Source organism: Camelus dromedarius, chromosome 6, assembly GCF_036321535.1.
Source record: "Camelus dromedarius isolate mCamDro1 chromosome 6, mCamDro1.pat, whole genome shotgun sequence".
NCBI lineage: Eukaryota > Metazoa > Chordata > Mammalia > Artiodactyla > Camelidae > Camelus > Camelus dromedarius.
Genome location: NC_087441.1, coordinates 44,768,076 through 44,791,139, shown reverse-complemented (window position 1 = coordinate 44,791,139; position 23,064 = coordinate 44,768,076). Strand labels below are relative to the sequence as shown.

General features: G+C 33.9%; 1 protein-coding gene across 3 annotated transcripts in view; it reads left to right on the top strand.

Annotated features, from left to right (window-relative positions):
* The window catches only part of CEP57L1 (centrosomal protein 57 like 1), a 60,495-nt gene that overhangs the window by 10,582 nt on the left and 26,849 nt on the right, over positions 1–23,064 (top strand). For 2 of the 3 annotated variants that reach the window (XM_064486799.1, XM_031456136.2), the window contains exon 2: positions 9,512–9,620. The exons of the other annotated variant lie outside the window; for it this stretch is intronic. In XM_064486799.1, coding sequence (XP_064342869.1) covers positions 9,585–9,620 — 36 coding nt within the window. In that variant the 5' untranslated portion in view covers positions 9,512–9,584. The remainder of the gene's footprint in view (positions 1–9,511; positions 9,621–23,064) is intronic. 3 annotated transcript variants of the gene reach the window in all.

Genomic DNA, 23,064 nt, shown 5'->3' with positions numbered 1-23,064 from the left:
CAATTTAAGTTTTTAAAGGAGGCTTTCCTAATTATCTACCACTTCATAATATAAGTAGGTTTGCCTTCAAATTCTTACTTGGTTTTTTTTATTTTGGCTTGTTGGAAAATAGCTTATCAACCAAGTATTTTATTATATGTGTCCCTTGGTGTGTATGTGTGTGTGTGTCACCCAGATAAATCATAAAGGCTTTTATATTTTGAATCTTTAGATTTTATTTCTACAGTGTCCATAACAAAATTGATTTGAATTCTTTCCTTAACAAGATTGATTTGAATTACATTCTCTTCAGCCTTAAAATGCCTACTTTCTAAAATACTGTCATACATACTATTCTCAGAATATAGTCTTTTTCTTTTTGTCTGTTATTTTGCTTCTATCTTTCAGGAATAAATGAATGAACCACTTAAGTCAGATTTACTCTTTAATATTTTCTCCAGTTCTTCTGTCTTTTGTGTTGCCAAATTTACTGTAATATGCTTTGAATGTCTAAATCTCCAATATTTCTGGCATATTTTAATAGATTTTAAAAATAATAAATTGTTTAATTCATTTTGCCCTTATTGAAAGATTTGTGAGCTAACTCTAGCACACACACACACACACACAATTTATGACATAAATTTTGTGGACTAATCTCACTGCTGGCTTTATTCTTATTCTTCTATTGTTTTCCTTATCCACATATTTTATGTGAATATATACATATAAGAGGTAAGATACTAAAATTTTGTATCATTTAAAAATTATTAAATATTTCAAGAAAAAATAAAAATAAGAATAATATAATAAAAAACCTTTTACCTATTTCCTGGAATGAACAAGTATTAACATTTTGCTTTATTTATTAAATGTAATATTTTTTAAATTTAAGTATAGTTGATGTACAAGATTATATAAGTTATAGGTGGGCAATATGGTGATTCATAGCTTTTTTAATAGTGATTCACAATTTTTAAAGGTTATGCTTCATTTTTAGCTATTATAAAATATTGGCTATATTTCTATGTTGTACATTATATCTTTATAGCTTATTTTATACCTAATATTTTGTACCTCTTAATCCCTTACCCCTTATTGCCCCCACTCCCCACTAGTAACTACCAGTTTGTCTGTTTTTTGTTATATTTAGTTGTGTTTTTTAGATTCCACATATAAGTTATATCATACAGGATTTGTCTTTCTCTGACTTATTTCATGTAGCATAATATCCTCTAAGTTCATCCATGTTGCTGCAAATGTCAAATTTTCTTTCTTTTTTATGGTTAAGTAGTATGCCAATGTATATATATATACACCACATCTTCTTTATCTATTCATCTGTTGATGGACACTTAGGTTCAGTCCATATCTTGACAATTGAAAATAATGCTGCTGTGAATACTGGGGTGCATGTATCTTTTTGAATTAGTGTTTTTATTTTTTTCAGATATATATCCAGGAGTAGAATTGCTGGGTCATATGGTGGTTCAATTTTTAGTTTTTTGAGAAACCTCCATACTGTTTTCCACAGTGGCTGCATCAGCCAATTTGCATTCCTACCAACAGTGTACAAGAGTTCCCTTGCTCCACATCCTTGCCAACATTAGTGGTTTTTTTGATAATAGCCACTCTAACAGGTGTGAGGTGACATCTCATTGAGGTTTGATTTGCATTTCCCTGATGATTAGCAATGTTGAGCATCTTTTCACTTTTCTGTTGGCTATCTGCATTTCCTCTTTGCAAAAATGGCTATTCAGATTTTCTGCTCATTTTTTAATTGGGTTTTTTGTTGTTGTTGAGTTGTATAAGGTGTTTATATATGTTGGATATTAATCCTTTACAGGTCATATCATTTAAAAATATTTTCTCCCATTTAGTAGGTTGTCTTTTTGTTTTGTCAGTGGTTTCCTTTGTTGCTCAAAAGCTTTTAACTTTAATTAGGTCCCATTTGTTTATTTTTTCTTTTATTTCCTTTACTTTAGGAGACAGATCCAAAAAAATATTGCCACAATTTATATCAAAGGGTGTTCTGCTTATGTTTTATGGTTTCTGGTCTTATATTTAGGTCTTTAATCCATTTTGAGCTTATTTTTGTATATAGTGTTAGAGGATGTTCTAATTTCATTGTTTTATAATGGAAGAAAAAATTACATGGGCATGGAAGTGCCCTTGGCACTGTAATATATTTGTGTTTTTAAAAATGTTATATAAAGGACATCTTGTGATATCTATCATTGTATAACTTGCTTTTTTCACTCAATCACATATTTTCAAAGTTTATCCATGTTGCTAAAATTATTAGATCTAGTTTTTGAATTTTAGTTGCTGTATGGTGTTTCATTGTGTGAATATGACAATTTATTCATTCCCTGTTACTATATATTCAGGTTAAAAATCTTTCTAGAACAAGGGTGTTATAGATAAATACCTGTTGAAATAATTTAAAATATGTATTCTTCAACCTTTTAAAATCTTCACCTAATGGTGTCCACGTAAGATTATCAAAGTATTCATAAGGGTATTCACTGTAAAGACAAAACTTTGTTACCCAAGATTTAGAACTCAAAAATTATGGCAAAAGCTTCAGTAGAAGTTCAACATGTTTGTAAGTTTGCCTCTCTTTTGGTAGAATTTTAGAAATGGATGAAAACTTCAAGATTACTTGAGTCAACCCTTTTATTCTATAGAGTAAGTTATAGAGAAGTTAAGCTACTAATTAGGATGAGGTCACAGACTAGTTAGAATGATTATTATTATTATCACCAACACACCAGCAAATCTAAATGTAATGCCCTAGCAGTAAGTAGTAGTGCTTGGGAGGAGTCTCTGATACCAGGACTTATAAAGACTGTATAATGTTCCTAACTTTTCTCATTTGTTTGAACCTAATTGCATTTGCTTGTCTTCTTCTGTTCAAAAAGGGTAGATGATGACTGTAATACCTTCTGTTGTAGTATGTTCTTCATCTAGACTTTATTAATTTAGAACATATAAGAGAGAAATTCTGTTTCTTGCTCCAAAATAATTTTGTGCCAATTGTTTGAATTCTGTTGTTCAATTTTACTGTCTCTTCTATGAATCCTTCTATTTCATGAGTTGTATTAATGAGAAAATGTATGGTATGTACCAAATAATTTGGTTATATCATGATTCTTTCAGGTACTGGTACACTGGAATTTTAGTGTACCATTTAGTCAGATATACCAGGGTTATTTACCTAATCAAGTGAACTTAAGTACATGAACACTATAATCTTTAACCCCCTTTTATAGGACAATCTCTTTCTGGGGGTAATTAGGTTTATTTATTTATCTATTTTTCTATGAAGGTACTGGGGATTAAACCCAGGACCTCATGCATGCTAAGCTTGCACTCTACCACTGAGCTTTATACCCTCCCCCTAGGACAGTTTCTTTGTCTTCCTTTACTTTCCTCCACTGGAATTATAAAATTCTGTGTATGCAATAAGAATGCTTTAGATAATTTGCTCTTTGTTATTTCTGTTATCAGTTATTATTTTGTTATCAGTTACTTAGCTCATAACATTTTGTAGCTGTCATCTGTGTAGAGCTGCTTTGAAGATTCTGTATAGGGATTACCTGAAGTCTTTCTGTGGAATGCTAGTCTCCCAGGGGGATTCCCAAAAAGGGTTTCTGTGGCAAATAAATTTGGAAAATACATACTCTATCCCTGTATTGGAAATCCACAATGATAGCAGAATGTTAAATATACTGACAAAACTTGCAGGTGAAGAAGTTGGTTAACACTGTTTTATCAATTTCCCCAAATTTATTTGCCTGGAAAATCTATTTAATTTAGGTAACAATTCCAATTAATATCCTATAAAACTAGTATTCCATAGAACACATTTAGGTAAATGCTGTATGAATCATAAGTGGATTGTAGATCTATAATCTTTAAATATTGGAATGATAAATATATTTCTTTCTTTTTATTTCTTTAAGTCATGTTATCTTTATAATTTGTTTTCTTCCTTTACAGCATGGCTTATCCCCTGTCATCCAATCATTCCTTTCCCCCAAGCCAAATGTTTTTATTTATTTAGCTCATCTTTATTGAGCCGCTAGGGATTATATGCTAGAAATACAACGGTAAATAAGATGAAATTCTGGCTCTTTTAGGCCTAACACACTGATTTGTTAGAGCAGGGGAGCCATCTATAGGGGATAGCCCCTCACATCTTTACGTAGCTGTAGAGATCCATGATTAGCACTTTGCATTTACTCATGTAATAGTGGGAGAAAAATGTTCTCAATGTGTATTTTTATGAAGACTTTATTCATTGAATCTAAGATGCCGAAGATTGAAAGGCACAGCATTACTTTATGTACCCACAATGAAAGAAAAAAACAGTTCCCAAATATAATTAAAGTTGAATCTTGATTTTAGAGAAGTAAAACGTATGCAATACATAGGCTAATAAATGTTTGTTAACTATTAGACTTCGATGTATTTTATGTATTTCTACTACATTAATTGAATTAAGTGCAACAAATGCTTATTGAATGACTATCATATAATAAGGCCAATGGATAATAGAATAATCAATAAGACGTCATCTCTTCTCCTAAGGAACTATAGAGGAAGGCAGATGTGTGCAGACCTTGCTAAAATAAAACTAAGTTTCTTAAAGTGACTTAATTAAATCACACAAACTATAATTAACCAGTATGTTAAAGATAATGCTAAATTAATGACAATTGATAGCTTTGTAAAAGTTAAAAATCACCAATATCAAAAACCATTTATTGTTAATTTTTTATTCTTTCATTGTTAGAGGTAGTTGGGGGTTTAGTGGGTAGAAGGAAGAAATGGAAGAAAATATTTATTTTTGAGTATATATGTGTATTTTTTTAAAAGGAGAGAATAGAGTTTATTTTAAAGATATTTAATGTTTTTCTCAGTTGTTATCTTCACAGTATATTTGAAGGAAAAACATTTCTGGTAGTTATAATGTTTGTTTTCTTTGGAAAAATTACAAATTGAGTTATACTCAGCCAAATATGTTTCTCTGTGTCTGGATTTATACAAGAAAAAAGTGTTAACCTTAAGCTGGCATCTGTCTGCTATCAGCAGTTGGATTAGTTGGCTCACCCACTGTCAGTGTGTATACTCAGGGAATGCAAATTTATTTTACTATTGGCTGAAATAAATAACATTAAGAAAATAAATCTGTTAATTTTTTTTTATCTGAGGCTAAACACAGGGAAAGATTGGATCATCTGTGATTTATGGAAAGCAGGACGGAAACAGGAAGGGCACCGTATTGAGAGTCTGGAGTCCTGATTGAATTCTGTTCTTGCCGTTTATTAGGCATGTGACCTTAGGCAAGTCACTTAATCATTCTGCCTGTTTTTTCATGTGTTAAAAAATGACTGTAATAAAAGTAATGCCATTTTTAAGCTTGTTAGGATGAAACTTGATGTGTAAAGGCTTTGTAAACTATAATATTTTGCAAGTATTAGTTGATAATTTTTAGATTTTTGCCTTATAGTACAGATATTAAGAATATACTGTATAAGACTACATATATTTTGCAGAATTGAGTTTAGCAGTTTTGATTTATCTCGATTTATATGAGCTTTAGAAAAAAAAAGGAAATTTGTTTTAGTACTTCCTAGAATCTCCCTTTTAAGCATTTTAGAGATACTTTTATTAACTATGTGGTAGGCAAATTGATATATATGTTATTCTATTAATCTATAGATGTACAGTTTCTATTTTTTCTAGGTCTGATTGTCATAAAGTTTTAATAAGAAGTTAACTAAAAGAAACTTTGTCTAAGATAGAATAGTATCGATTGGAGAAATAGTCTCAAGACATGGTGAAGATTGTGAACTTTAGAACTTTGTCTCAGTCTAAGCAAAGCTCTAGTAATGTCTTAATTTGAAACAGCTCAAGGCAGTTTGACAGTATGTATCAGAAGCATCAAAACTGTCTTTAACTAAATACTATTTCTAGACTGTATACTTGTGAAAAAATTGGCAATTTGCATTAATATTCATCTACTGCCACAAAAACTATAAAAGAATAATGATACAAGAAAATGTTTATCATGTATTATTAAGTAGAAAGCCAATTTACACAAACTTTGTATGAAACAAGACTAACTTTGGTTAAAATAATAAGACTGATTTAATAGATACCAAAATATTAATAATATTTCAACAATCTTAGACTGATAGTGTTTATAGTGATTGTTATTTTCTTCTATAATTTCTAAATTTTGTAGAAGGAACATGTATTACTTTTATAATCAGGGAAAAAAACTATATGTGTGTGTGTATATATAAAATGTCATGGATTTATATATAATGTAAATGTAAGAAGTTGTTAGCAGTATTCATGTACATAAGAATAATATTATTAGTGATTGAACTTATTGCAAATGCCTTTTGATTTTGTCATGCTACAACTCTTGTCTATCTTTTGATGAACTATTATTTGCAGCTAATAGGAAGTTTTTAGTTGCAGGATGAAAGTTGGTCATATTAAAGGAGGCTGAGGCTGTCTTAGCCAGGGCTCATCTGAGCTGGACTGGCAAACTTGGCCAGTTACTGTCATGTCAGTCCTTTTTTGTGGGGCTCCAAATTAGTACTAGTTTAGAGCAAGTGCAAAGCCCCACGTTGGTTAGGCATTGCATTGATTTCTCCTGAGACTATGACCTCTTCCTTTTTCTACATCCATCTCTTAGCACAAAGTCTGGCACATTTTAGGCACTCAGCAAATAATATTGGAATTGAAGTGAAATGGAAACTGAAAATTATGCAAACTCCTAACATTAGCTTTACTGAAAAGTCATGTCAGTGTTAAATGAAGCAAGCTGTGCAGTCACAGGTCTAGTCTCTACTTGGATGCAAGAGAGGTTCTTAGGAACAACAAAAAGATCTTATGTTTAGCCATCAGAATAGGGTCTTCTCTGTGCCTCTTGTAGTTTGGCTGCTAGAGGTATAGTGGAAGGCCCTCAGCACTTTCAGCATTTGGCGCAGTCATTCAGAAGTAAAGTATGCGCATTGGTAACTAATGAAGAATTGCAACATTTAAGAGGAGAGTAATGCAAATTTTTATAGGTGCATTTTAAGTAAAATGTATTTTGATAATCTTAACTAAGCTTCCACCTTAGCTAGGCAGGAAAATCAGGTTTTGTCCTTTTGCCCTCTGTGCTATTCAACAACATATGCTGTTTCTCATGTTAAGACCTTAACAGCTGTGCCAACAAGTCCAGTTTGAAAAAAGTAAGGGCTTAATGGTGTCTCTTTACAGATCAGCCTGTCAACAACTCTGTCCATCAGTAGATTACTTCAGCCCTTTAGAACAGTTGTTCACTTCAGACATAGGGGTCAAAAGTCGGTGTGGTTAAGATATTGCAGCTTGCTAACAGGGATAAGAATTGAAATTACGAATATGGAGCTCTGGATGCTAAGGAGAACAATGTTATGACAAACCTAGGTGTGTTGCTTTTTGACAGAATAACTCAGACACTGCTGTTAGTGACTAGAACCCTCTTTTAGGCATTGCCCTTTTACCTTATATTGAGATAACTTATCGCTAGAATTTATTTTGGAACTCTGTGTGACTTTTAACTCATTTCAGTTTAGCAAGCATTTGTTAAGTATTAAATTAGGTGCTGAGGTTACAAAGATGAATGAGACTTGATCCCTGTCCTCAAGGCTTTCAGTTTAATGGGGAGGACATGAACAGATTACTTCAATATATTATATAGATATGCACAGAGGAGTTAATTAGCCCAGCCACAGGAAGCCATGAAAGGGAAAGCTTCATGGACAGATTAACTGATAAACCGTGTCTTGCATAATGGGTAAGACTATTCTAGGAAGAGAGAACAATGTGAACATTAGAAACATGTTTATTCAGTAGAGAAAGGAGAAAGGAACTAGATTGATAGAGAATAGGTCATAGAGGGCCCTATAATGCCCTGAGAACATGCTCAATCTTTATCCTGAAAGCAGTGAGGAGTCACTGGAGAGTTTTGAGCATTGACATGTCATGGCTGGATTGTAATTTTAGGGAGATCACTCTAGAGGCAGAGAAGAGGATAGTTTTAGTGGGACAAGATTAGTGTCAGGGAAATCACTTTAGAAGGCCATTGTAATAGACCAGGTGAAAAATGATGGGGGCCTGGGCTTGGGCACCTAGTCAGTCAGGGGTGGTAAGGATAAGATAGTATAGGTGATCCAAGAAGTGTTCTAGGTGTTGAAGTCCTCAGGACTTGAGAGATGGGGAGTAGGGGGATGATACTATTAGGTGAGATTAAAAATGTAGGAAGAAAAATAGTTTTTAGGGGGATGATGATATAGTAAGTTTTAGATATGAGCTTAAGTTGCCTTAGGACATTTGAGGGTATATGAACTCTTAAAATTCAGAGAAATGGTAGTCAGTACTTGATTAAAAAAAATTACCATTTTGAGTAAGAATAAAAAACAAATGTATCAGGGCAACTCCCAAAGTAATATTGTCACTTGAAGAGGGCTGGGCATAAGCTGGGTATAAAAATTTGGGTTTGTACAGCAGCAGTATAAAGTTACTATAAGTAGGTTAAATATTGTGGGGAATGGAGCATTTCATTTTGTGCAAAGTCATCTTATATACCATTTATAGGTTACCTGTTTGGAAACTTTAGGATATAGTATGGCATAATAGTAACATAGTACTGGATATAATTTAGGTTTCGATAATTCAAAAGGGATTTTTGGATTTTGTGGTTTGTCAGTATCATGGACTTCAGTGATTATACTAACAAAATTTTGGATGTGATATTCAAAATATAAAAATTTTCAGATATCAGTAATAACATTTATTGAGTGCCTACTATGAGCCAAGATCTATTCTAAGTACTTTGTATTGATTCATTGCATATAATCCTCTAAAATAGGTAAGTACTCTTATTATTTCCATTTTATAGGTGGGGGAAAACCATGGAAAGCTTAAGAAACTTGCCTCAGATCATGCAGGATTCACTCCCAAGGAGTCTTGCTGCAGAGTCCACCCCTTAGCCACTTTGCTGTACTGCCTTATCAAACAATAAAAATGCATTATATAACAAAAGTCCCTAGAAAGGTAACATTTCTAAAAATGTAAAGTGGTAAGAAATTCAGAAATAGTTTAGTGTCAAGAATTTATATATATATATATTTTTTAATTTAAAGAAGGATTACATTGCTTATTAGGGGGAATGGAAATCTGACAAGTCAGAAGAATTAAGGAAATAGAAATATAGAAAGTTGAATTATTACAGGGAGGGAAAGGAAGAATATGTCAGAGATTAATATTTATAAGGCTAATTTGTAAAGAAGTTGAAATTCTCTGAAAAGAATGATAGTTTATCACTGCTACTTCTGCCACTGTATATTTACATAAGACTTTATATCTTTCAAAGCTAAGAGAAAGGAACGAGTAACTAAGATTACATGCTGTAAGTGTCAGAAACAAAAGAACCTAGGTCTTCTGACTCAGTCCAGAGCTCTTTCCATTATGTCATATTTTTTAGAACCATGCAGTTTCAGTCCTCAAATCCACAGAAATGGAGGGGGAAAGGAAAAGAATTACTCCATCATCACTAAATGCAAGAAAGTAGCAACAGCAACAGGGATGCAATGGTAAGGAATGAACCAGTAATGCTATAATCAAAAAGACTGCCAAGCTTCTCAAATCTGATGAATCTTTCCTGTTGATTGATGTATTTGACAGGAAAGTCACCAAAAGGAAAGTACTTAGGTGTATGAATAATTGTTTTCCTTTCTGTTCTCAAGAATCTTTTGATGCTGATTCTCTTCAGAGAGGAGAAAGCAGTAGAAGTGGTTGGGAATCATCAGTCTAGGAGTAGAAAAAAGTTTTATTTTTTATTTTGTGCTTTTCTGTGCTGTTTAAATTTTGTAACCTGTGGATATATTACTTAAAAAAACATAGTAATAGGAATTTCTGTATAATGGGATTATGAGCCACTTTAAATATTTTTAAATTAAATATTATATAGTGCATGAACTGTGCTAACAGACTTCATCCCAAGGGTTATCAAGTAGGTTGACACTGACATTTAGAGTGAATTTTCCACAATTCCACATAGAAACTATTTTTATAACATGGTTAGGACAGGAGTGGCACTATAAAAATATTCTGTTAGTTCAATGGGAAAGTTGGAATTAAATTATAGATAGGGATGTGGGAAATTTTACTTTCTGTAGTCTCAGAAAATCACTTGCGTACATACGTGTCTACACTTGTTCCCAGGATAGGAAATAGCTTTCCTGAGTGAAAGAGATACTCTGGCAAGAGTGAGAATCAGACTAGCATTCTTCTGTCAGTTGTTCTAGACAGACTGTGCTGAGAGGAACTTTGAGGACCTTCATCCACCAAAAGCAGAGAGAAGCCAGCAGTTTGGCTGTATACCTGGTTTATTTGTAAGGCACACATTTGAATTAGCGAACTCTTCACAGTGATCAGTCGGTGCCTATTTTCACTCTAAAGCCATTTTAGTCCTCTAACAATCTGTTTGGATGATGTGCTTGCTACCTGATGATGTTGCAGTTTTATAAGATCCCAGAGCAACTATGGTGTATAATTTGCACAATGTTTATACTACCCTTGGAAAAGATGAAAAATGCATGTCCAAACTAGGAATACACTGCTTTTCTGGAAAACTATAAAAGTTCTAAAGGAATTTTTTTCATGATGACATTCTTGAGAAGGGATCAATTTTTCTTAAAAAGGGCCATGGTATTCTGGATATTAAGTTAGTGTGTTTGTGGCCTGTGAGTGAAAGAAGAAACACCAAATGTTGGACTGGGACTGTAAGTCATCATCCTTGATAGGAGCAAAGTTTGCTCTTCCTTCTTGTGTCTGGACAGTCACCAAAGCCTGTGGTGAATTGTGCAGTCTACTTCTCAGAGTCTCAGAGAACACAGAAGTATTTACATGGACAAGTGATCTGATCTCATTTGTTGGTTGCTTGTTCATTTTATATTTTTTTATGGATGAGACTTTTTATATTTAGAGGAATTACTAAAAATGGTTAATGTGATGGAAAGGAAAGGGATTTTTAATAATCTTTGTTTTATAGTTCTTTTAAAAACAAATGAACACATATATGAAATTATGTATGAAGAACCTTTAAGAACCAGAAAATAGCTCCTCCACTCCAGAGTTTCTGGGCATTCAGAATAGCTTGGTATACATCCCATTTACCATATATCAGTGATTTTAAAACATTTTTTTTCACATTTAAAAAATTTATAAAATAGGGATACATTTTGTAATCTTTATTGGCCTGTATTGGAGTCAGATTACTTCAAAAAGGACTTGGATTTGCCTCTACCAGTCATTTGCACTGCTACCAACCTGAGCCCATTTTAAATTAAATCTCTATTTGAAAGTTGCGGGATTTTGTTTTGTTTTGTTTTTTGACCCCACTGATAGTATTAATTCAGACTATAAAGCTGTGTAAGAACTGTCTTTTGGATAAAATTCCTTCTACCCAGTGCCTAGTACTTGAAAGGGTTTCAGGGTTTCTTGTCTCTTTCTGTGTGGTCGGTTTATTTTTATTTATTTTACACTGCATTTATAGCCCTTCTGTTGTTCCAGGTTTGCATGAGGTTTCTTATTTTTTTCTTCTTGTGGAACATAAAAGAATAATGCATCTTATAATAGATGTTGGCTTAGATGTGATAAAAGATCTATCAGATGCTTGTTTAAGCCTTTACCATACTTCCTACCATACTTCTTGTTTACTTATTGTAGACATACTTCTAAAAACCTCAATGTCATTATTACACATTTCTTTGCTGATTCTTCATCAGTGATCTTCAAACTTTAATTTGCTAAAGAATCAATTCGGGAGTGAAAATTATTTATTTTTGTGATTTATCTCCAGAGATTCTGTTTCTGTGGACCTAGGTGATGCCCAGGAATCTGCACTTTTTTTAAATACCGTCTAGGTCTCCTTCCCTAAGTGATTTAAGGACCACACTTAGAGGAAAACTGCGTACTCTATATCTAAGTGAATATTCATGGCTTCAGCTGCCATCTGTATATACTGATGATTTTTCAAATCCTTATCTTTAGTGTAAACTATTCTTGGATGCCAGACTCACCTATACATAACTGGCATGTTTCTATTAAAGGCAGAATACACTCTGATCTGGGGTACATGGGCTCAAGTCCCAGCTCAGCCACTTAATAACTGTGTGACCTTTGGCAAGTTGCTTAACTTCTCAGTTGCCTCTTGTAAAATAAAATTAATATAAATATCTCATGGGGTTGCCTTGACGATTCAGTGGATCAATACATGTACATTTCCTTGGCCAGTACCTGGCACATAATAAGCTCATTGTAAGTGGTAGCTGTTTTTATGTAGTTACTGTCCCACAAGCACTTCAGACATGTCAAAAATGAACCTTTATATTACCTCCACACCCCTCAAAATCTGTTTTCTGCTTTGACTACAGTTTTAATTTCTTCCTATCATTAATTTTCCTCATCCAGGTCATATGTTCTATGACTTCAACATCCTAATCACCTCTCATTCGTTCCCTGTCTTCATTCCCACTTCTGTTGCTTCGGTTCAGGACTTTATCACCTCTCACATAGCATTCTGGAGTAGCCTCCTTCCTGGACTTCTAGTCTCTGGTTGTTTTTCTCCATTCTAACTCACAGAAATCTGTACCAGAGGCAATGTGATCCTACTGCTCCTTTGCTGGGTGGCTCTTATTGCCTACGGGATAAAATCCAAGCACCTGTGCCTGGCATATAAGGCTCCTCGTATCTGGTTTCTGCCTCCTCTTCTGCAGTACTCAGGCACATTTACAATCTTCCAGCTTTGTACATTTTCTGTAGTTGCTCGCCCAAAACACCAGATCCTCTCTAGCTTTCATAACTTTGCATAAGTAAGCAATATGTAGCGTAGTGGTTAAAAGTGTGAGCTTTAGAGCCAGACTGCCTGAGTCAAATCCTGACTTTGCCACTTAACTAGTTATGTGATCCTGGGCAAAACAGTTTTTCTGTGCCACAGTTTACTCATCTTTAAAATGGGAGTAATTGTGCCTCACAGAGTAGTTATGTGGATTTTAGTAACTTAATTCACATAATAAGCATTCAATAAATGTGAGGTATCATTTTTATTATTACCATGCTATTTCTTTGGCTTGTGCACTTGATCTTCTCCTCTACTCATTCTCTCACTTTCCTTTGTCTATCAAATTCTGTTCATTCATCCTTAATATTTCAGTTTAAGAAGGAGCTCCTCCAGGAAGCCACCTCTGAAATCCCCAGTCTTGATTAGATGCTCCTCCTCTGGGTTCCCATGGCACCCTTTGTTGTGTAATTTAGCCTTGAATGTTTTAAGTTGGCCAGAGACTGTGTTTTTCATCTTTGTATGGCTAATAAATAAAACTTGATTGTTTTATTGTTTCTTATTAGTTACAGGTTGGGAAAGCAATTAGAAAGCAGAGAGAGAGTCTGCTAGAGTCAAGTAAACAGACAGCTTATAAGCAGACTGGAAGGGAAGAGATAGCAAGAGGTGAAAAGACAGAAAATAAAATGTGTAGCAGTCTAGAACTTTCCAGTGAAGGGACAAACAATTCAACAAGTATCAGTGTGGCTAAGTGTCATCATGCATAATTAAAATGCTATTATGATATCCTTAAGTTATCCCAAAGGTTAAATTGTATTGCGTACACTCTGCCTAAAAAGAAAAGTAGGTTAGGCATTTTAGAAATATTTCTTTTAAAACTAGTTGAAATAAATATTGGTGATTAAATAGGTAAACTTCAGTTATATATCATTGTCCAACAGCTCATTCCCCCTTGGACTGCTTGACTAATCAGTACTCCCATAATTAATTCTGAATATTGAGTGTGCTCAGTCTGTGGAAGAAAAAAAAAACAAAATGTAAAGGCCAGGGAAGATTTATAGCAACTAATCTGAGTACTGTTGATTTTGAAATTCATTATTTGTTGACTCAATTTCTAAATTCTTCCTGCATTTAATAAGTTTGCCATCATCCATTCCAAAGGATGACCTAAAACAAATAGACTGCCAGATGTTTCTCCAGCAAAGATGAGTTTATTTGGTCAGCAGAAAATTAAAACTTGGAATCTGCAACTTTGGTGAGTCCTGTGCAAGTCACTGCTTGGCAAGGGAGGGAGAACTCTTTTATAGAGGTAAAAAGGAAGTTGGGAGGGCTATAATAAACAAAGAGTTGATAGCTTTTCATTGGCTAAGCCCTTGAAAGGAAAGAAGAGGAAACTTCTTCCTTTTGGATTTAGCTATGTCACAGGGCTTGAGAGCTCTTCCTTAAGGTCTCCCTACTCTATTTAATTGAGGTTTCTATTTATTAATTTTTTTATAAGAGAAATGGTTAGAAACAGAGTTAAAATTCAAAATTCAATGGATAAGTATAATAAACATAAGAATGTTGAAACCCCTTCAAAACAACTTATTTAAAAGAAGGGGGGAGAATATAGCTCAGTGGTAGAGTATATGCTTAGTATGCACAAGGTCATGGGTTCAATCCCCAGTACCTCCATTAAAAATAAAACACATAAATCTAGTTATGTATTAACAATTTAAAAAAAGAAAAGAAAAGAAAAGAAAAAACTTTCTGAAGAAATATCACCAGTAATATTTTAAAATTCTAATAATTATGATTTACTTCCTTAAATAAAATGATATTAAATTAAACACCGTATGCAAAAGTATATTCCAAAGTACAATATGTGGTATTTTTAAAACTTAGGACAGCATTTATAGAAATTCTGGGTTTAACCATGACAAACATTAGTGTAGGGAGGTAGGGAAAAGTTGTTGACCTAACAAATTAGTTTCAGGGGATTCATTTTACAAATATTTTTTGGATTAGGCCCTGAGGTTACAATGCCCCTTCACAGAACTTAGTAGTTTAGATTGTAGGAACTTACAGAAGAAATAAGCATAATTGATTATATTGATGTAAGAGGCATTTAAAACCCTTAAAAATGAAAAGATGTAAGTGCCCCTACAGATATCAATATAAGTCATTGATACTCTACATCTTCAGCTATTTTCTACCTCTACAGAAATCTAGTTAAAAGGAAACTATTTTAATATAAAGCTAATATGTATTTATTGTAGAAAATGTATAAGAAGGTAGAAATAAGAAAATGAAAATCTGTTGTCCATCTATTAGCGTTTAATACATTTACTTATAGTCTTTTATCTATGCTTATCTTTGTCCTTTTTAAAAATTATATAATTTTATATCCTTCATTATGCACTTTATGTTAAATCAAGAGCATTCTCTCTGAACTGAATATTCAAGATAAATTACAGATAAAGACAAGAGGGTGAGTAGGGTGGGAAGGGATAAATTAGGAATTCCAAATTTGCACCTCTTGCGGAATGATGGAAATGTTAGGTATCTTGAATGTGGTTGTGGTTTCATTGGTGTATACATCTATCAAAATTTAACAAATTGTACATTGAAATATGTGTCATTTACTGTACAGGAATCATACCACAATAAAGATGTTAAAAAATATTACAGGTAAAGATGATGGGGAGTCTAATCATTTAAATAATCTCAGACATTGTTAAGTTTTAAACTTATTGGGTTCAAGTTCAGTAAGAAAAAAATCTAACTTTCTATTTATTAGGTAAAATGTTCATAAGTCTAGTTATCTTAAATCCACAAATTGATAAATTTGCTTGAAAATCAGGTAGCAGGGTGTTGAAAATTAACTGTTGGATGCTATATTATAATTTATAAAATATTTGTAAAAGATTGGCATTGCTTTATACTCTTTAAAAAACTAAGTATTGCACTCATGTTTCATATTTCATATTTCTTCTATTCAAACTTATGTAAGATGATGAGTTTGAAGAATGCCCCCAAAATTTTAATAATTATAGAATAGGCAAACTATTTTTACTTGATATACTGCTAACTCATCCCCTGTGTTCTTTTTTTCCCCCTGTCATTGTCTCTTGTTGGTCTGAAATTCAACAGTGAGATTGTAAACTGCTTCACTGCAGAAGCCATGCCCTGTGTTTCTTATTTCTACAAGGCATAGCATATTGGATATAGATACTAAACAGTTACTTTTGTTCTTACTTTGACTCCTTTGTTACCACTTTCTCCTGTTCCCCTCACCCCCACTTCTATACTCACTTCTCTTTGATCTCCATTAAGGGCTTTTATTCCTCATTTGTCTCCTAAATGCTAGTGGTCAGCATTCTGAGTGCAACTGATTTCCCTCCTAAATCTGTAATTCTTAATTTTTAAAAAATTTTGCCTCAGCATGTCTGAGGGGCACCACAATGGATAGATAATATAAACTCTCTAATGGACAAAGTCATTGCATCTCAGCCACCCCTTTCCATGCACACACACTGAAAATTGCTAATCTTTTACACTCTCCTTGGGTGATTTAATGGATAACCAAATCTATATCTCTAGATCCAGCCTAGACTGCTCACCCAACCCCAGACCCATATTTCAATCCATTTGTTAGATAGCTCTGTGTCTCTAAGCACCTCAAATTCAACTATATCTAAAAATAATTCATTGTTTTCCATCAGACTTATATCTCCTTTTATATTATTTCTTCTTTCCACTAATGTCACCACCATCTCTTTACTTGCCCAAGTGAAAATTTGGGGAGTGTTTTTTATTCTTTTCTCTCCCCCATTTCACATATCTAGTCGGTTCCTAAGTCCTTTTGATTGTATCTTCTAAGAATCTTTCATACTGATTTCATCTATTCCAGTCTTAATTCAGGCCTGTATGTTTCCTTGTGTTAATCACTTCAGTAACCTCTTAATTTGTCGCTCTGCCTATAATTTCTTCCCACTCCAGTCTCCCTCAGGGTCATGTGAATAAACTTGTCAGCATACAAACCTGATCATGTTATTCCCCTTCATTTCCTTTATTAGCTCCCCATTGCCTGATCCTATAAAATACAAACTACTTATTTGATATGTAAAGTCCTTTGTGGTTTGGCTCTGGTATACCTTTTTAGCCATCTCTTACTGCCAATATTTGTTCACCATGCTCCAACCAAATTCATTAAGATCTGTCATGTCCCTCGACAGTTATACTTCTGTCTCCACTAATTATGTATTTCCAAATTTTGTGCTCCTGTTAAGCCTCTTACTCTTTGTTTGTTTTGATCTCTGTCTTTCCTATCTCTCCTCAATGTTTGGTAAGCCTTGGTTAAACAACTTATATTTAAGAGTGGACACTAAAAAAAAACTTGGAAAAAATTTGGAAACCCCAAATCCATCCAATTCATTCATTTTATCACCTTCAGTATCTTTGTTAACTTGGGCTAGTCACATTGCCTGGATGAAGATCTTCCCTTCTCCACTTGGATGTATAGTCTATCAATATTCTGTGAACTGAGTCTTCCTGCTTTCAATCTGGTTCCCCACCCTCACCTGTGCTGAGTGTCCCCCAATCCATACATACTCAATAATTCGCTCTTCATATAAAAAACAAAACTAAACTTCTAATCTTCTTCCCAGTTGAGGGTAAAGCAGTCTTCTGGCTGTGCGGAGAAGCAAAGGGTATTTGGGCAGATAATTTACTTCTGAATTAAACTTTCATCCTATATAGTTTTCAGCCCTATCTTAACAACTTAGACGTTTACTTACAGAGGTGCACCTAATTCGTGAGCCATTTGGAGGTTCTGCAGGGTAAACTTGAAACTCACTTTTATTACTTGAGTTAGGAATCTGCTGCCTTTTTACCATTAGCTAAGTCTGTTATTACTTGCACCTCTGTTTACCATTTCCCAAAGATTTGCTGTTATTACCCTTTCTGATTTCTTTGTCCTTGCAGGTATATATCTTTAAAAAATATTACTTAATATTATTTTAGTGGGTTTCCAAGAGGAAGCAGAAGTCAATGTGTGTGTTCACTCTGCCATATTTACCTAAACTCCTCTCTCAAAACTGTTAATAATTCCAAATTATTTCTGGCTCTCTTTATCTCTCCGTCAATCAGAGAGAGTTATATAATTTTTATTTTGTGCTCCCATGACACCCTGAGAATGCTTTTATTATGGAACTGATCCCACTGAATCATAGCTTGTTTTTAATTTGTCTCCTCTACCACACATTTTTGTACAACCAATCTTCAGAACTTTTTCACCTGGCAAAACTAAAACCCTATAACTATCCATTTACTCCTCCCCTCAGCCACCATTCTACTTTCTGTTTCTATGAGTTCGACAACTCTGGATGCCTCATTTAAGTGGAATCATACAGTATTTGTCCTTTTGTGACTGGTTTATTTGACTTAGCATGATATCCTCAAACATGTTCTTCCGTGTTTTAGTGTGTGTCAAAATTTCCTTCTCTCTTTTAGGCCAAATGGTATTACCTTATATGTATATACATTTTGTTTACCTGCTCATTCATTGTTGGACCTTTGGGTTGCTTCCACCTTTTGGCTATTGTGAATAATGCCATTGTGAATATGGGTGAAAAAAATATCTGCTTGAGACCCTGCTTTCAATTCTTTTGGATATGTTTACCTAGAAGTGTCATCATTTTTTATGACATTAACATTTTTAAAGGAAGCAGCCCCCCCTTTATAAAAAAATAGAATGTTTTTCATTTGGAGCTTTTGTGGTGTTTCCTCATGCTGAGATTCAAGTTACACATCCCTGGCCAGAATGCTGCATAAGTGACGTGTCTTTCTCTGTTTCATACCCAGAGGCACATAAGGTCTATCTTACCTCTCGTGGATAATGTTAATTCTAATCATTCTGTCAGAGTGTTATTTTGTTTCTATACTATCTGGTTACTACTTTTTCCCTTGCATCTTATAAGCAATCTGTGGACAAGATACTTTAAGACCATGCAAACATCCCACTCCTTAGCAACATTTCCACCTCTGAATGTAGCATTGATGTTTCTTGCCTAAATAAATTTTTACTCTGAATGCTACAAAACGGTGATTTTTTTTCAAATCTAGCAAGCGTTGCTTTTAAAGTTAATTATGAATTATGTTAAATAGATCAATGTGAATGTCAAATAATCAATATGTTAAATGAAGATTTACTACAAATGTTAATACATCATACATAATCGTCATTGAAGCATAATGATTAAACTGCTTCCAAATTTCTGGAATTTAATAGTCATGGTATTTCTATAATGTCACATAACTTTAAAAGTTGAATATATAGTGTGCTTTAGGATGTGAATTAGGTTCTGATACTATTTCGTACTCTCAGTCTACAGATTGTTTATCAGGTACTCTATTACCTGAATCCTCCTAGTGAACTCTGTGCTTAGTTAATGACTAACCAGATACTCACTTTCTGCTATTGAAGAAGAACAAACTTTACAGTATAGAGTAGCTTTGAGAACTTTAACTGAATGGAAAGATATAAACTCTTTTCCCTTTTTGAAGCATAAATCTCATTCTGTGTGTGTGTAACTAAAACTGGTTTGTCTGGGGCAGTTAGCATCTCTATAAAGTATGTCCAAAGCTATTGCAATTTGAAGCAGTATAATAGATTAGATGTTCAGAGAAATTCTGGTAACATAAAAATCTGTATAAAATGCTTAAAACTTATTTTTGGAAACTTTGCTGAGTTGGCAGCAAAGTAGGAAAAATACAATGCTGTACATAATGAGAAAGCCCAATTCCACATGGATAAATGAGCCCTAGAACCCCTCTGGCCCCTGAAGGCACCTTCTGATTCCTTGTGACCCAGAACCTGGGCTTTAAGGAGGCATTCCTGCTTGTGTGGGGCAGGAGACAAAGTCTGAGCCTGAGCATGGTAGGTGATAAGTTTGGACACTGCAGCATAAAGCTGAGATCCCCAACGGGTAAAACATTCTGTGGATGACAGGAAGATAACCTGCTCTTCAGAATGACACTGCCTGTTTCATCCCTTGCTTTGAATGGAGTGGACAGAAAGAAGCTCTCTTGAAAAATCCTCATCACAATCCTGGAGTTGGAATTCACACTGCCAAAACAAAATCTCAATATGAAAGTTTAGTTTAATGGTGCCTTAGGTTTTGGGTTCCCTAAGGACCTAGCAGAAACAAATAGAAATCTTCTCTGAAGAAAAGTGCTTTTAATACTGGTTTTGAAGAATCCCCATAGTTCAAGTTCCAAGGAATGAACTTAAAATCAGAAATCACTACCAGGGGGTGGGGGTAAAGCTAGTGGTAGAGTGCATGCTTAGCATGCACGAGGTCCTGAGTTCAACCCCCAGTACTGCCATTAAAAAAAAAAGATAATAAAATAAAATCAGAAATCACTAAATATATGAATAAACCAGCTATTATAAATAAGTGTCAGCAGAAGCCGCAGTGACTGATTTCTAAGATTATCGTATAGAATTTTTTAAAATGTTTTAAATGTTTAAAGAAATTTAAAAAGATACAATTATAGAACAAGAGACTATTAAAATTGATCAGGAAGATTTGAAAAAATTTATAAAATGAAAAATATAATTTAAAATTAGATGATAAGTCAAAAAGGTATTTAGACACAGCTAAAAAAAAAAAAAACATAGTGAACTGGAAGATAGAGCTTAAGAAATTACCCATAACATAGCACAGTATATATAAAGAATATGAAAGACAGATTAAGAGATATGGAACTTAGATATCCAATATATGTCCATCTGAAGTTCCACAGGAAGAGAACGGAGAAGTTGAGAATATTCAAAGAGAAGATTGCTAAGAATTTTTTTGCATTGGTGGATCTCTAGATTTAGGAAGCCCAACAAATTCCAAGTCAGGTTAACAAAATAGAGAGCCATACCTAAACGCAATGTAGTGAAACTGAAAAAATACAAAGACAGAGAGATGATGTTGCAGTTAGAGTATAAAAGGCAGATTGCCTGTAAAGAATGACAGACTGAAAGCTGACTTCTGGATAGCAACATTGGAAGCTAGAAGACATAATACTTTCATAGTGCTGAAAGAAAATAATTGTCCACCCAGAACTATATATTCAGAAAAATTACTTTTCGAGAGAAAGAGTGAAAGAGACATTTTAAGGCAAACAGAAACTAAGAAAATTCACTCCTAATAGACACTCATCCAAAGAGTCTCTAAAATACATACTTTACGAAGAAGGAAAGTAATCTAAGAAAGAAGGAATGGTAATTATTGCACCCTGAGTTTCCCAGGAAGCCAACTCTGAGAGATTAACATACACATTTATTAAAGATTATCCTTGGGGTCAGTACCTATGAAAGGGAGAGCAGGGAAGAAGTATTAGGCAGAGAGGGAAGTTAAGCTGTGCAGTGAAGACCCAACAAAGGTTTCACTGATCCCAAAGGGAGCTCTGGAGATGAGTTGTTTTGAGTTGGGGCACGAGGTTCAGGCCTTTTTACCCTCATTGGATGCAGGCTCCCCCTGGAAGAAGCCTTAACTTCAGATGAGACAACGTTCTTTAGGTAAAGCAGTCCCCCAAGAGGGTTGACAGCAAGGGCTGCATTCTGGCTGCACTACCAGCAGCTGTGGGAAAAGCCTACATTCCTTAAAGGGAATCTGGACAATGCATCATAGTATCTACCACAATGAGCAAAGAAAACTTGTAGGTGAACATAACCAAACATTGACTTTATAAATCAAAACAGTGCTGTCTAATTTGTGTGGTTAAAATCAAAATAGAACTGAAAATTCCAGACAACTGTAGCATAATGTGCCTGGAAGGAAGTGATTAGAATTAATGCATTCTAAAATCTGTTATATGATAGAATACTGTACAGCAGTGAAAATGAATACCATACAGCTTCAGCTTCATGCACTAACATAAATATCAAGACACTTTGAATAAGAAAAGTATGATTCCATTTATACAAAGTATTAAAACCATTAACATCAAACAGTATATTGTTAAGGATACATACAAATATGATAAAATTTAATAGGCATTTGAATGAGTAGCACAAAATTCAAAGCAAGAGATGAGGAAAAGCACACAGAAGGCCTCCACAGTACAGGGTAGCACTCTATTTCTTAAGTTAGATGTAGATACAGAAATTTGTTTTATTGTAATTCCTTAAACTGCATGTACATGTATTATGTATATGGTAAATTATTAAAAACAAATAAACTCTATTAAGGTATTAAGAAAGAAGAAATCAGCTGGTCTTGGTGACTAGATGCATGCTAAAGTTATCTCCTAAGTTAGTATTCAGCTATGCTAATCTGGATCTAGTTAAGTTCACTGAGATATAATCAGAAATGAACTATCATTTATGGTATGATTGAGTCATTTCTGTTTAATTTTCTATTTTGTCCTCATTTAGGGGATAGGGTGAATCTCCTTACTCTTTTATAGGCATTTCAAATGCAGTGAATGGTGAAATTTGAAGTTTGAAAATGATCCTAAATTCTGCAGCAAGATTTTAACTAAATGAATTCAATATGTAGTACCACAGTTACCATAGTAAACACTCAATACAATGTCTACATCAGTAAGTATAGAGGCTATATATATTTCCTCAAAAATCCACTTAAATCCATAAAAATTGGAGAAAGCAGCTTTGAATTCAACATGAAGATGGTGAGCTCTCTCTCTGGAGATATTAAGCAGAGCTTAGGTGACCTGTTTAAGACCAGATAGTGTGAGAGTAAGTTTGTATTGAAAGAGTTAGAACAGATGGCCTCTAAGACCTTCTTAGACTTTAATAAGATTACATGAGTCTATGTTTGATTCAGTGTTTTTTTTTACCTCCCATTTTTCTCTAGGAGGCATTTCCCTGATGACTCTCCATCTAAGGTAGTCTCTGTTTAGATAAGTATAAATCAACCAAAGTCCTTAAGAAAAAATATTTTTCTCTAGCTGCAGGAATTCCGGAGTACAGAAACTTGAGTTGTGTAACCTTAGGCAAATTACTTAGTATCGCTAGACCTTGGTTTTTACAGCTACAAAATGAAAATATTGGAATTGATACAGATTTTAAATGGACATCTAAAATTTCCCCATCAATTCTAAAATTCACAGTTATTTATGACTTCTACAAACTTATAGTACTATGGACTCCCCAAATATTTTTCATACAGTCACCACTGCTTCAAATTAAATAACTT